The sequence below is a fragment of the Typopeltis vanoorti genome, chromosome 3 (genome assembly GCF_054136105.1).
Source record: "Typopeltis vanoorti isolate ZY-2024b chromosome 3, IOZ_Tvanoo_1.0, whole genome shotgun sequence".
NCBI lineage: Eukaryota > Metazoa > Arthropoda > Arachnida > Uropygi > Thelyphonidae > Typopeltis > Typopeltis vanoorti.
Genome location: NC_143551.1, coordinates 24319802 through 24333937, shown reverse-complemented (window position 1 = coordinate 24333937; position 14136 = coordinate 24319802). Strand labels below are relative to the sequence as shown.

Sequence of the window (14136 nt, the reverse complement as noted above, 5' to 3'; positions counted from 1 at the left end):
TAATTAGGAAACATATTTTGGAATTGGAAAATTTTCTAATGTTTTTTAACTTTTTCTTTTTTTGGAGGGGGGGGGGCTTGCCCCCCATCCCCTCCATTGGTGCACCACTGCTAAGCCACAATGTATGTTTTAGAGTAAAGGAATCAAGAGCACTTTGCTCAAAAGCTTCCATATAAAAGTTAGTAATTGGGGGGGGGGGAATGTGGTGAGCCCATGGCCGTACCTTCTTTTTGTAGGTAAAATTTATTTTGCCACATGAAGTAACCGGAATGTAGTATGTGGACAAAGAGAGCTGTAATGTCGAGTGGAAATTTGTTCTGAATTGTGTCACTGATTAGGACATTTGTGAAGAGGATAGAAACGTCAAAACTGACTAATAAATTATCATTGCCAAGTGTTATGTTTTTAATTTTGTCTATAAAGTGTTGTGTGTTCTTTATATAGTAATTTCCCTTATATTGGTGAAACTGGACGTACAATCCCTATACATAAAAAGAGCACAAAAGACACATTAAATATAAAAATTTTGGTGAAGCAGACCTCTCAGATCATGCTCTTAACACCCCACACCAAATTGATTGGAAAAGTACCTGCTCTTTACATCATACACCTGGTATGAGAGAAAATTTAAAGAAGCCTGTAAAATTCTGATTAACCACCCTAATCTCAACAAGAATGGTGGCATAAAAATTCTAAGAATTTGGATGTTTTGGTTGTTATAGCCATTATTTATAAATGTGTTGCTAATAATCACTGGAAGTTTTATGATGATGATGATTAGAAACTATTCAATACCAATGGATTGAAATTAATATGCATAATCACATAGTTTTTTTTTTTTTTAAGCAATTTGGGATTTAGCCAACAAATTGTATTCTTATTGGTTAAACCAAAATAAAAAATAATGGTACAACATGACAAAATTTCATACCGGCTGAGACGTCACCCGGATAAACAAGGCTCCCGTTGTTTTCACCAGGGAACCAGGGCAAACAGTGAAAAGTCAGCTACTGGAACAAATCTGAAAAAACACACCCCAACTCGACATCACCAGAGTTACAGATCGGTGCTATGAACATAAGAAGCCTGATAAAGATACCAAGCAATTTTAAACTTGGTTTTACTCCATTTTTCCCAAGTGAGCAAACAGACAAATTGTCAAGTTTGCGCCTTCAATTGATGCAAGACTAGCTGATCCCACAGGTAGTGCAAGACCAAGGCAACTCGTGGTAAAGGTGGAGCAAGTTCTGATCACTAATCTTAATATTTACCCTTAATGCCAAAACACATCTCCAAGAAGGGGATGTATGATGTTTTGCATTAAAGGCAAGGGGCCACTACCCAGACCGGTTTTGACCTTTATTGAGGTCTCATCAGTGAGAGTCAGGCTAGAAATACCAAGATTTAGTAATGCAGAGCTTGTAAGTATTTTACCAAAACGAGTTACCATAAGATGTTTTAACCTTATTAAATAAAAATCTCAGGAGGAGATCTCGATGTAGAAAGTATTTTTAACTTGGGTATAATTATGTTAAAGATACCAAGCAATTTTAAACTTGGTTTTACTCCGTTTTTCCCAAGTGAGCAAACAGACAAATTGTCAAGTTTGCACCTGCAATTGATGCAAGACTAGCTGATCCCACAGGTAGTGCAAGACCAAGGCAACTCGTGGTAAAGGTGAAGCAAGCTCTGATCACTAATCTTAATATTTACCCTTAATGCCAAAACACATCTCCAAGAAGGGGATGTATGATGTTTTGTATTAAAGGCAAGGGGCCACTACCCAGACCAAGTTTAAAATTGCTTGGTATCTTTAACATAATTATACCCAAGTTAAAAATACTTTCTATAAGAAGCCTGAATGGCAAAGAAATGGAGCTAGCTGAGGAATTAGATAAGTATCAGATCGACATAATACGGGTGACTTAAACAAAAAAGACAAAACCTAATGAGATATTTCTGAGCAATAAATACAAAATGTTATATTCAAGCAAAGACAATCAAGGAAAAGAAGGAGTAGCCATAGTATTCAACACAAAATATGGGGCTAATCTTCTTGAATGGAAGGCAGTCTCAAGTAGAGTAATGTGGGCAAATATCAGAGTGGGAAATTGGACAATGAGACTTATTTGTGCCTATGGTCCCACAGAAGGTTCTACTAAGGTAGAAGTGGAGGAATTTTTTGAGGCTTTAGAAAAAGCAACTGACACAATGAAAAGGAAAAGTTGGTCCTTGTTGGGGATCTAAATAGCAGAGATTTTTGTATGTCTCACAAATGATTGTGAGACATACAAAATTATTTTGGGAAACTTTGGAGAAAAGAGCAAAGCTAATAATAATGACAAATATCTGTTGGATTTCTGCTCAGGACATGGACTGGTTATTACTAACACCATGTTCAAACATAAAAATGTGCACAAATTCACATGAAGAGAAGATGCAAGGAATAAGAAAAGTCTCATTGACTATGTTATTGTTGATAGTGATGTTTTCTCCCTGGCGCAGGACACCAGAGTGTATAGATGATTTGAAATTGGAAGTGATCACTATTTAGTCTTGAGCAGGATAAAATTGAATTTCATATTGAAAAGAATAACATTTAAGAAAGTTTTAAAGCGAATAAAAGTTAAACAGCTCTCACATGTGAACTGTAGACTAAAATATACAAAGATAATTGAAGAAAAAATGAAAGAGTTTGAGAACAGGAATCAAACCTTGAAGAAAGCCCCAATTGATTCAGCTAAAGAGGCATGTGGTGAAGTTGTCGGCAAGGATAGAAAAATTAGAACTCCATGGTGGACCAGGAAGTATTGTATGGCGATACATCTGCTACAAGTCTGCAAGATCCTCTGACTAAATTGAATAACTGTTGTAATAGATATGGTATGAAGGTCAGCAATAAAAAGACAAAGACAATGAAAATAGGCAGAATCATTGAAAATGTCAGCTGTGTTGTGAATGGAGAACCTGTGGAACAAGTAAAACATTTCAACTACTTAAACACGATTTTTACTGAAGATGGTAAATTAAATATACAAATAGACAACAGAATCAGCAAAGCTGGTGTGGTGGGAAGTCAACTGAATAAATTCATATTGAATAAGAGAGAAATTAGTCAGAACACTAAATTAGCTGTATACAAGACAGTGTTCAAACCAGTTTTAACTTATGGCTCTGAGAGATGGGTCAGAAGTAAAACACTTGAACAAAGACTAGAGACCGCAGATATGAGAGTCCTTTGAAAGATTATAGGCATGAACGGATGGCATCAATGGCAATATCATATTAAAAATGAGGATATTAGGAAAGAACTTGACATTGTCATCATCCAGTAATGCGTTAGCAGAGCTAATCTCAGGTGGTATGGTCACTTAAAAAGAATGAGCGAAGAAAAATTAGCAAAACAAATGTTCTCTGCCAGGTTGGCAGCAAAACGACCAGAGGAAGACCAAGATATAGGTGGACTGATACAGTACGAAGTGCCTTAGATGATAGAAATATAAGATCTGATAATGTTGGAGTCTTGTCAAGTAACAGACTGATTTGGAGGAAAATTGTAGATAGGAAGTTAGTAATGATGTAATTTTTTTCATGTAGTACTATCATATCCTGTACACCCTTTGAGGGTACATAGCAGAAATTTGATTATGTTCAACATGTTGCTCTCTAGCCCAATTTAATTTCGTAACCTAATAAATAATAATAATAATAATAGGATTAGCTTTGATGTAGTAAAGGTTTTTTTTTTTACACCAGTGGTCAGGTAATAATTGTTGTAACGGCTGGTCAGTAACTTTAGCAAGCAAACCATGGAGTTTGTGTAGTGCAGCTTGTTTCTCTGTATATATGTATATGCTCCAGACGATGACCTTGATATGAAGATCGAAATGTCGAGTGTTCATTTTGGTTTATATCAAACTAAAGTTTAGCTCTAACACGATGAAATTTATATGATCACCATGTAAGCATGAAAGAAAGGCTTCCTTTTAATTCATTTTTGTCATATCGAGGTAACATACTTATGATTTTCACTTTCTCACTCTTGCTTCTTCCGACAACTCTTACATATCCTCTCTCATACTGAACTTATTGCCAGTTAATTTGTTAGTACCTACTACAATTATGATCTTGTTTACTTTTCTTTTCTGTTTTTCAACTGCATGTGCTATGTTTATAATTTATACTCCAGGAAAATCTGAAGTTATAACATGCTCATCAACTGGAAGTTTTATGATAGAGTCACCATACCAAATAATATCCTTCTGAGAGCCTGTGTAGCTCAGTGGATGTGGCATTTGCACACCACGGCGCTTGGCCGCATGAAGGAAGACTTGGTTTCGAGTCTAGTCAGCGACTAGAGGAAATTTTTCTAAGCCTTTTTTGAATGGTTCCCGAGTTAGTCAATCTCTGGCATGAACAAGCGGGTTTTTTCTCCCAGAAACTCGAGTTTTTCGTCCCGTAAACTCGAGAAAATCGACCGTAGAACCCACATTATTTCAGACATTAAATATGAGTGCAAGGGTTAGGGACAACGAGATGGCGGCACATGTAGAGCCGTCTCTTTTCACTGCATGCCACTCAAATAGTGATAGCCTTGGGCCAGCTATCTCTGATTGGGTACCAGTGGAGATTGAACTGCCCACTCAGTCTCCAAAAAGTTAGGGCTAAAAACGGCCTGGCGTACTCCCTGTATATACGGGAATAAAAAGGCATTAGCTGATTTTTTTTTCTTTTTTTACTAACTTACTTCATTCCATGTTTTCGGTGTTTCTTGTTCTGCTGTTTAATTTTCTTTTCCTCCCTATGTTCATTCAAACACTCCTCAACTTCCTGAATTTGTCTCTCTAATATATGCTTTAACTTCGCTATTTTGGCAGTTAATTCATTTTCAATAACCTCCTCCATATCTTCGATATCCTCCTCAGTGGAACAAGCTTTCTTATTCTTGACTTCACTGCTCTTATTATTATTATTTTGACACCTCCATGAAGTCCAACGTCTCATCGAGGGAGGGCACCTGCTCTATAACTCTGTCTCCACCACTCAATCCACAAACTGACCGCAGCTACACCAAAGCCATCTACCGCCAACCACCACCAATAGTATTTCCAGAAACAATCACAAACATCCATGCCCATGGCGGGATTCGAACCCACAGCTTTTTGGCTGGAGAGGGGAATACACTAACCACTCGGCCAGCCTGGCCTGGCTCTTCTTAGCATTACGTTACTTGTGTGTTTTGGTGCCATTTTAAACTATATTTAATATTACAATATCTTAACAAAAAGTATGTTATAAAACACTAAATATACTTAAAACACTAAAATGTACACTAATATACTATAAAACACTAATATTCTAATAGAAAAACAATAAAACAGATAAAAATCAATTTTACAAGAATGCTAAATTCACCATCCAATACAATGTCTAGTATATCTTGTATAATCACCTATGTAAAAAAAACAAAAAAACTTTTTGATGAATTGTTTCGTTAAATTAAAATTATTATTATATATATGAGTATCTCCATTGAGACAGAAGCAGTAGCGGCTCGTAAAAATTTGTTAGTGGTGAGGTGCAATGCTACCAGCCCAAACTGCACGTAAATCATGTGTTACTCCTACTACTTAGCAGTTTGGTGCGGTCTGCACTGAATGCAGCTCCAGCGTTGTGTATACTAGCCAGTACTGATACTAGCCCTAGCCTACACAGCACAGCACCCTGATTATTGCAAAATACAACTACTGCTACAAAATGAATTATATAAAATATTATCAGCAGAATTGTATTACAAATAAGAAAATAAAGGTTTTTAGATAAATATAAAAATTTTAGAACAGCAATACTAAAACAGGAACTTTCATTTTATACTGGATGAGTTGCAGCCATGCAGTCCTTATGGACGAGCTGCCACCAGTCAGAAGACTGAATAATGGAGACCCACACTAACCTTTATAAACATCGTACTGCTCCTTAAACTCATTCACTGTCTAGGCCCTCATAACTAATTCTGACCATCGATTTCCACTCATTCACCACTCTCCAAGCAAAACATCTGGTCTGCAAGCACTTATTAATCACACTCTTACACAATTTCAAAGGTGACACTTAGTTCTCTCTCAATTTGATATGTATTGAAAAATTCTTTTGTCAATATTATCTTCTTCTTGAGTATTCTGCAATTGAGCAGGTTCTTCTTTTAGTAGCAGAAACTTTCCTTCCACTCTCTTCTGTTCTGAGCCTTCTCTTTCAAGGCTGTGTACCTGTCTCCATTCAGCATGTCACCTAGCATTGTTTTCCTTACTCTTCCTCTGGATCTTTTTCCGTCTATTTTTCCTTCAATAGCATCTCTGATGATTCCATTCCCTCTCAGAATATGTCCGATCCAGTTTCCCTTGCTTCTTTTTATTCTCCTTAAGGCTTCTTTCTTCTTCTACTCTTTTTAAGACCTCTTCATTAGTTATTTTATCTGTCTATTATATCCTTCTCCAAATCCACATCTCAAAACTTTCCAAAATCTTAATTTCTTCTTCTTTCTTCAATGTCCAAGCTTCAGCTGCATAGAGGGCAACACTCCACACAACATTTATTAGTCTTTTCTTTAGGTTTCTATCCATTTTACTTCTGAATAAATTCCATTTTCTATTAAAGGCATCTCTTCCCATCGCTATTCTTGCTTTTATGTTACTTTTGCATCTTTCATCACTGCTAATAACACTTCCTAGATATTCCAGTAATTGAATCAAGAAAATGTCTTTACTTGATTCAATTTTTCCCCATTTATTCTGATATCCATATTTGCCTCTTTCCTTGCTATTTTCATTACCTTTATTTTTCTTATGTTAATTTTCATTCCATTGATACAGGATTCCAGTAATCTGTTCAACAGATGATGTAGTCCTGTTTCAGTATTTGATAATAATGCCTTGTAATTTGCATATCTTATTGCAAATATCTGTCTACCTCCAAGCTTTATTACTTCTTCTGAATTCTCCAGTGCTTCTTTAAACATTGCTTCAGAATACATGTTAAATAAAATTGATGATAGAGAACAGCCTTGTCTTACTCCTCGTCCAATGATACCTGGTTCTGTTGTGCCATATATGTCTCTCCCCATGGCAGTTTGTCCCATATATAGTGAAATAATACATCCCATATATAGTGAATGAATGATTTCTAGAGGTGGTTGGGAATTCCCTAATGGTGAATGAGTTTAAGGAGAGTATGATAGGCACTGCATCAGTAATCGTTAGTGTGGATCTGTAATGCAAGGCTTTTGATTCCGTAATGATACCTGTATATAGTGAAATAATACAGGTATTATACAGGTATCGTTACGGAATCAAAAGCCTTGCATTACAGATCCACACTAACAATTACTGACACAGTGCCTATCATACTCTCCTTAAACTCATTCACCATTGGGGAATTCCCAACCACCTCTAGAAATCATTCATTCAGTGCACTCGAGCAAAAAAACCTAGTCCACACACCCTTAATAACCACACAACTCCCAGGGATGATTCATTGTTTTATCTCTATTTGTCATGTATTGTAAATTTCTTGTGTGTCAATCTTATAGAATTCCTTTAATAATTTTCTATAAAGTTCACTCGCCTCTGCCTGGTAACTAAATGGAGCATTCCAAAGATCTGTCACCACCTCGGTCACTCATCTCTGAATCCTTTCACACCACCTCATCATCCCCCAAAAAACCCTGGTCACCAAATCTATGCATAGCAGTCAAGATGCAGCTGAATCAAACCATTATAAAGAGGGATAATAACCTTCCTATCTTTACTTGTTAGTGTGTTTTTCAACATCCAAATAATCCTTTTAGATACTTTGTCAACTTTTGCTATATGACCTCTGCACCTCAACCTCTCTATCCACCATTCCCCTGAAATCCCTAGCCCCATAAATTTCCAGTGGTCTAGTGCAATCAACGTGATCATCATCATCATCATGCTTGTCAAGGATTTAGACATAGAACAGCCTGTTCTAGCCTTAGAAGTCATCATTGAATCTCTTAAGAGGATGTTCTGGTTTTCTTTTTCATAATGGTTTCTAATTTAAGGCTTGTTTTGGTAATCTTTCTGTCTGTTTTCATTCTCTCATCCAAGCCATCAATGTGATGAGGTATATAATATTTTCAAATTGAAATGCATAATCTTCCATTTTGTAACGTTAAATTGGCAATTTAATTATCATTTGCCAATGACAATTTATTTAAATAATCCTGCAGGATATCTGCATCACCTTCATCAACTATTGTCCTCCAGAGTTTTGCATCGTCAACAAAATGAATCTCCCACTTAAATCAGTTCCTATATCATTAATATACAAATTAACAGTGGTCACCCTAGTACAGAACCTAGAGACACTCCTACTACATACTACTCTCTGGTGTCTGTTTGTCTGCGACCACCTCCAATCCATGTAACAAGCTTTAAAGACATTCCAATTTACTCCACCTTATGTAATAATTTTCCACATGGTATTCTGTGAAATGTCATTGGAAAATACAGCAGTATTACAGTGTAACCCTTTCCCATGTCTAATTCTACTGTCAGTCTATTACAAAATATCATCATCAATTTCCTGATATGTATCCCCCATGGGATGTTCAGGTTACTTTGACATCCACCTTTATCACCATTGGGGCATTCCCAACCACCTCTGGAAATCCATTCTTCTCATTCAACACACTCAATCAAAAAGTGTCCACAACAGTTTTCTTTCTGTGTAAGTTTACTTCAATTGGTAATTTGGACATGGTTTGGATCGCCCAAGATAGTTAGCAAAATTTGTAATCAATTACAGATTTACAAAATATTGGTTAGCAAAATCTTGACTTTTGAGAGAATGGTGCATGACGGCAACAATATGCATATTAATATGCATACAAGGAGTATAGAAGCTGAACTGCAGGATACAGAAAAGAGCACATTTGAGGCTGTTTGGTGCAAGATAGAATCTAGCAGAACAAAATATACAACTGGGTGCTGCTATAGACCAGGTGATGGAATAGATGGTGGGGATAGTATGCATAGGCAAATAGAAGAAATGAGTGGAAGGAGGGTAATTATTATGGGTGATTTCAATTATGGTAACATTGACTGGAAAGAGGAGAGGGCACATGTCAGGAAGGAACTGGATTTTATGCGGTTATTAAGGGACAACTATCTACGACAGCATGTAGTGGAAAATACCAGGGGGCAGAGAGTGCTTGACCTAGTAATTGCAACTGAGAATGTGGCTGTAACGAACATGACCATAAGGTCATGACTTGAAAGGTGGCTAAAGGAGTGGAATTTACAATTAAGACAGGGTACATGTGGAATTACTGCGCTGGTAAGTATGACAAGCTTAGGAGTGTGCTTGGCTCAGTGCCATGGCATGTAAAACTGCAAGGGCTGGATGTTGATAGTGCATGGGAGGTGGTTAAGAAATGTTTGCAGGAGGTAATGGTTGACTGTATACCAAGAGTCCGAATAATAAATCAAGTAGGGGTTGAATGGATGAATAACACCATTAAGCTTGAGCTGCAAAAAAAAGAAACAACTGTGGAGGGAATTTAAGGAGAAAGGTGACCAGCAGGCGCAGAAACAGTATAAAGCTCAGGCCAGGATAGTAACAAGGGTGGTAAGAAAAGCAAAATCGGATTACGATGGCCATGCAAGCTAAAGAGAATCCCAAACAGTTTTTTCAATATGTTGCAAGTAAAAGGAAAAATGCTCATGGCAGAATGATTTTAAAAAATGCTGAGGGTAGAGAGGTAACCGAATCAGTTGATATAGTGGAATTACTGAGCGAGCACTTTGCAAGAGTATATCATTCAGGTGGTGACATTGCAGGAATGGAAGAACCAACAGCTTATACTGGAATTGTGATGAATGAAGTAGAGGTAAATAGTCTATAACAGAACCTCGATGTCAATACATCTGTGGGATTGGATGGTATACCAGCTCATGTCGTATGTGAAGCGGCTAAAGAATTGTCAGTGCCCTTGATCATTTTGTTTAATTTGAGCTTCGGGTCTGGGTCAGTCCCAAGGGGGTAGAAAGAGGGGGAAAATAGTTCCGCTGCATAAAGATGGCTCCAAGGGTGCTGTTGAAAATTACCAGCCAATCAGCATAACAGGAATTATTATCAAGGTCTTGGAGAAAATAGTCAAGAGGAAAATACAAGATTGGATAGATGAAAATGGGATACCGTATCAGGGACAGCATGGTTTTGTGAAAGGTAAGTCATGCCTCAGTAACTTGCTCACGTATTATAACACAGTGACAGCTGAACTGGATAAGGGTAATGGGTTTACAGTGATTCTACTGGACCTTGCTAAGGCCTTTGACAGGATACCACATGGAATTCTAATCAGTAAATTGCAGCATATGGGGATGGATATAGGGTTGGTGAGATGGATAGGAAGGTGGTTGACGGAGAGATGTCAGAGAGTGGTTTATTCAGGAGTAGAGTCCACAAGATGGCCTGTGACTAGTGGTGTGCCACAAGGATCTGTTCTTGGACCACTGCTGTTTAATTTGTTCATTAATGATATAGGAAAGGATCTGAGAGGAACAGTTCATTTGTTTGCGAATGATGCAAAGTTGGGTAGGGCAATAGTGAATGCAGATGATGTCAAAATTTTGCAAGATGATTTGGAGAGATTGGAGGTCTGGGCTAAGGAGAATGGATGTCAATTTAATGTGGCAAAATGTAAGCTTATGCATTTCGGGGTATAAAGATTAGCAGCAGTTTACTACATTGGTGGAACTGTACTCCAGGAAATTGATGAGGCATGAGATTTAGGAGTGTTGGTGGATAAGGAGTTGAAGTTTAGGGGGCACATTGCAAAAGTGGCCAAATCAGCTCATCAAATCACTTGGTTGCTGAAGAATACGTTGACAAGCAGAGACAAGCATGTTATTGCTCCTCTGTATCGGGCCTTCATAAGACCCCATCTCGACTACTGTGCCCAGATTTGGTCACCTAGGTTTCTTCTTGATGGGGAGGAGGTTGAAAGGATCCAAAGGCGAGTGACCAAGATGATAGCAGGTCTGTGGAATGAACCTTATGAGAACAGGTTGAGGATTTGTGGGTTGCAAAAATTGGTTGATAGGCAGAGGAGGGGAGATATGATTGAGACATTCAAATTACTGAAAGGTTTCTATAAAATTAATTCAGAAGATATTTTTGAGAATAGGGCTGGTTGTGGGAGGACTAGGGGTCATCCAAGGAAACTGGGCAAAAGTGTGGTTAGAGCTGGGTTCTTTACTTTTAGAGTGGTGAATAAGTGCAATAGGCTGCCAGAGTCTGTGGTGGATGCTGTGACAGTGAATGAGTTTAATGCAAGGTATGATAGATACTGTATGAATGTTGAATAGTGGTGATAAATATGATTTGGGGCCTCCCTCGATGAGTCTAAGGACTCCCTGGAGTTGCCCGTAATAATAATAATAATAATAATATTAAATTGTGAACATAGGTTTCCAATGTAGAAATCAATTCTACATTGAACTAATTAATGTTGATTAATTAAAATTCCAAAGACATTGATAAAGGCTTGGTTTGTGCATATATATATATATATATATATATATATATATAAATCAATGTCATTTCTTTTCACCACATCTCTGACACATAAAAATTCTGAAATCTACCTGAAGATTTTCAGTTATACTAGTTTTTTGAACTTTGTAAAACAATTCATTTTATTTCATATATGGGGGAAAATTTGAAGAAATTAATGAGCAAAATTATTATTATTATTATTTGACACCTCCAGAGAGTCCAAAGACTCATCGAGAGAGAGAGAGAGGGAGTGTGCCAACAGCATAGAACGATTGGTTCCGTTCCAACTACTAACCGCGCTCAAACTTACTTAACTGAGCCATTAGTAGCAGAGGCTCTACCAATCGACCAAAACATTTCAGTTAATCAATTGATGACACTTATGATGAAACTTGCAAGAAAATGCAAGTTCCTCAGACCTCCAGGGAAGGAATATGGGGGGGGGGGGTCATCAGTGATATGATGCATAATCTGCACAACACCACACACATGAAGATAGTTTGAAATTTCCCACAGATGTAATAAGTGGGCACAGTGGCAGGCTCCAGAGATGTTGAAATAGATTGAATCCTAAAGATTTGATAGTTGGATCTATAATGTTTGTTTCAACTGGTAATTTTCAAAATCAAAACCACCAAATCTCTGAATGGCTATAATCCTAGATCACTTAAAAGTTCAGATATACTTCTTTTATTCTGCTGTGACTGTATGAAGAGTTCCAATTTTGCATGTTAATGATATTTCTGAGCATATGTTTAGAAATAGCTTTAACACTGGTGTTCCAAAAAAATAAGTTTAACAAAGGCATTTGTGCCAAAATTCTACCACATTCCCTGTTTATACCAATTATCCTATTTTGGCAAGATCAGACCAAAAAAGAATGAGATTACATCCAGTTCATTATGCATAAATCAGACTGTGAAACATAGAATAGGAACTAGTTTAAGATCCCTTGGTCAAACACCAAGCTGATACCCAGAAGTGTATTTCAAATTTGAATAATTATTCAGAGACGGGTTAGAATTCTCTCCCCCCCCCCCCATACCCAAAAAAATCTAAACTGTACTGCCAAACTTTCAACACCTAAAATGTTCAAAATGCAGCTATATCAAGAAAGTTTTGAGTGTTTACTTCCTTTTTCCTTGCTAATTACGATTATGAAGTAATGATGGAATGGCATGTATAAATGACCATTCGTGCATTGAGTGTGGCTAGTACGGCTGACGATTTTTTTGCTTAAAGTGGTGACCGAGTGGAATGGATTGCCAAAATGAGTTGCGAGTTCCCTGACAGTGAATGAGATTACGGAGTGAGGTATAATAGGTTGTGTGCATTAACAGTTTGGATCTTCCATGATGAGTCTCTGGACTCCATGGAGATACCGTATAATAATAATAATAATAATAATAGAGATGTCATTTATTACAGTAATTCATACTTTCACTACTATTATGTGTAACTTCAAATATCATCCAATCCAAATGACTAAAGCTGTAAGTGCTACAAATTACATTTTTGTATACAAAGTTAATAAAATTCTGTTAATTCAAGTTTTAAATGAAATTAGCTGAGATACTAATTATTACAATACTAAATTAAAACATAATATTCTATCATATCATATCATTATGCTTTACATTTTCATAGCGACATCAGTTTCCCGATATTGTTCTTTCACCATGTTCGAGATGATATATTAAGGAGAGGATTAAAAACAATTATGTAAAATTTAAAATTATGCAGAGAGCAATTTCTTTGAACTGAACAGTTTATACAAACATATTTCTCCCAGATAATCGAACTAAACATACTAATTACAAACATGTGGTATACACGAAACCAGAAAGCGCCCTCTGCTATATAAAGCTATTTTCTCGATTATATGAAACTAGAAATTCCATGAAATTAAATAAGTATCATCCAGTAGGCAAAGGCTGGGATGCCTGGTCAAGAGTAATCGGAAAGTTCGGGTATGGAGAAAGCAGTGAACGTGGCGAAAGACTCCTAAACTTCTGCTCAAGGTAATAGACTAACAATAACCAACACTCTCTTTAAACATCCAAAACTCCAAAGAAAATGGACATGGATATCACCAGACTGACAAACCAAGAATATAATAGACTGTATTATTATTATTATTTGACACCTCCAGGGAGTCCAAGAACTCATCGAGGGATTATAAATCAAGTATCCTAAACTAAAGATGGAAATCAAGTATCCTAAACTGCAGATCTTTCTCTGCAGATTGTGGATCAGACCATAAGCTAGTATTAGCAAACCTAAGAATACAGTTGAAATCCGGAAGCACTTTTAGAGTCAAAAGGAGAATGAATGTAAAAAAACTACAAGACAGCAATATTCCAAGAAAATATTAACTAGAACTAGATAAAAACCTGAAGGAACTACCAAAACAGAAAATAAACATCGAAGAAAACTGGAGAAAATTAAAGGAAATAATATTAAATTCGGCAGAAAAAACAATATGTTACACAGAAAGTAAAAAGGATTGGATCTCAAATGAAGTAAAGAGGTTAAGCGATCAAAGGAAAAGCATAA

The 14136-nt window shown here is 36.8% G+C and overlaps 1 protein-coding gene across 1 annotated transcript in view; it reads right to left on the bottom strand.

Annotated features, from left to right (window-relative positions):
• The window catches only part of Polr3A (RNA polymerase III subunit A), a 427591-nt gene extending 414210 nt beyond the window's left edge, over positions 1-13381 (bottom strand). The window contains exon 1 of the mRNA XM_090415517.1: positions 13218-13381. Coding sequence (XP_090271643.1) covers positions 13218-13261 — 44 coding nt within the window. The 5' untranslated portion in view covers positions 13262-13381. The remainder of the gene's footprint in view (positions 1-13217) is intronic.
• Positions 13382-14136: the final 755 nt, after the last annotated feature.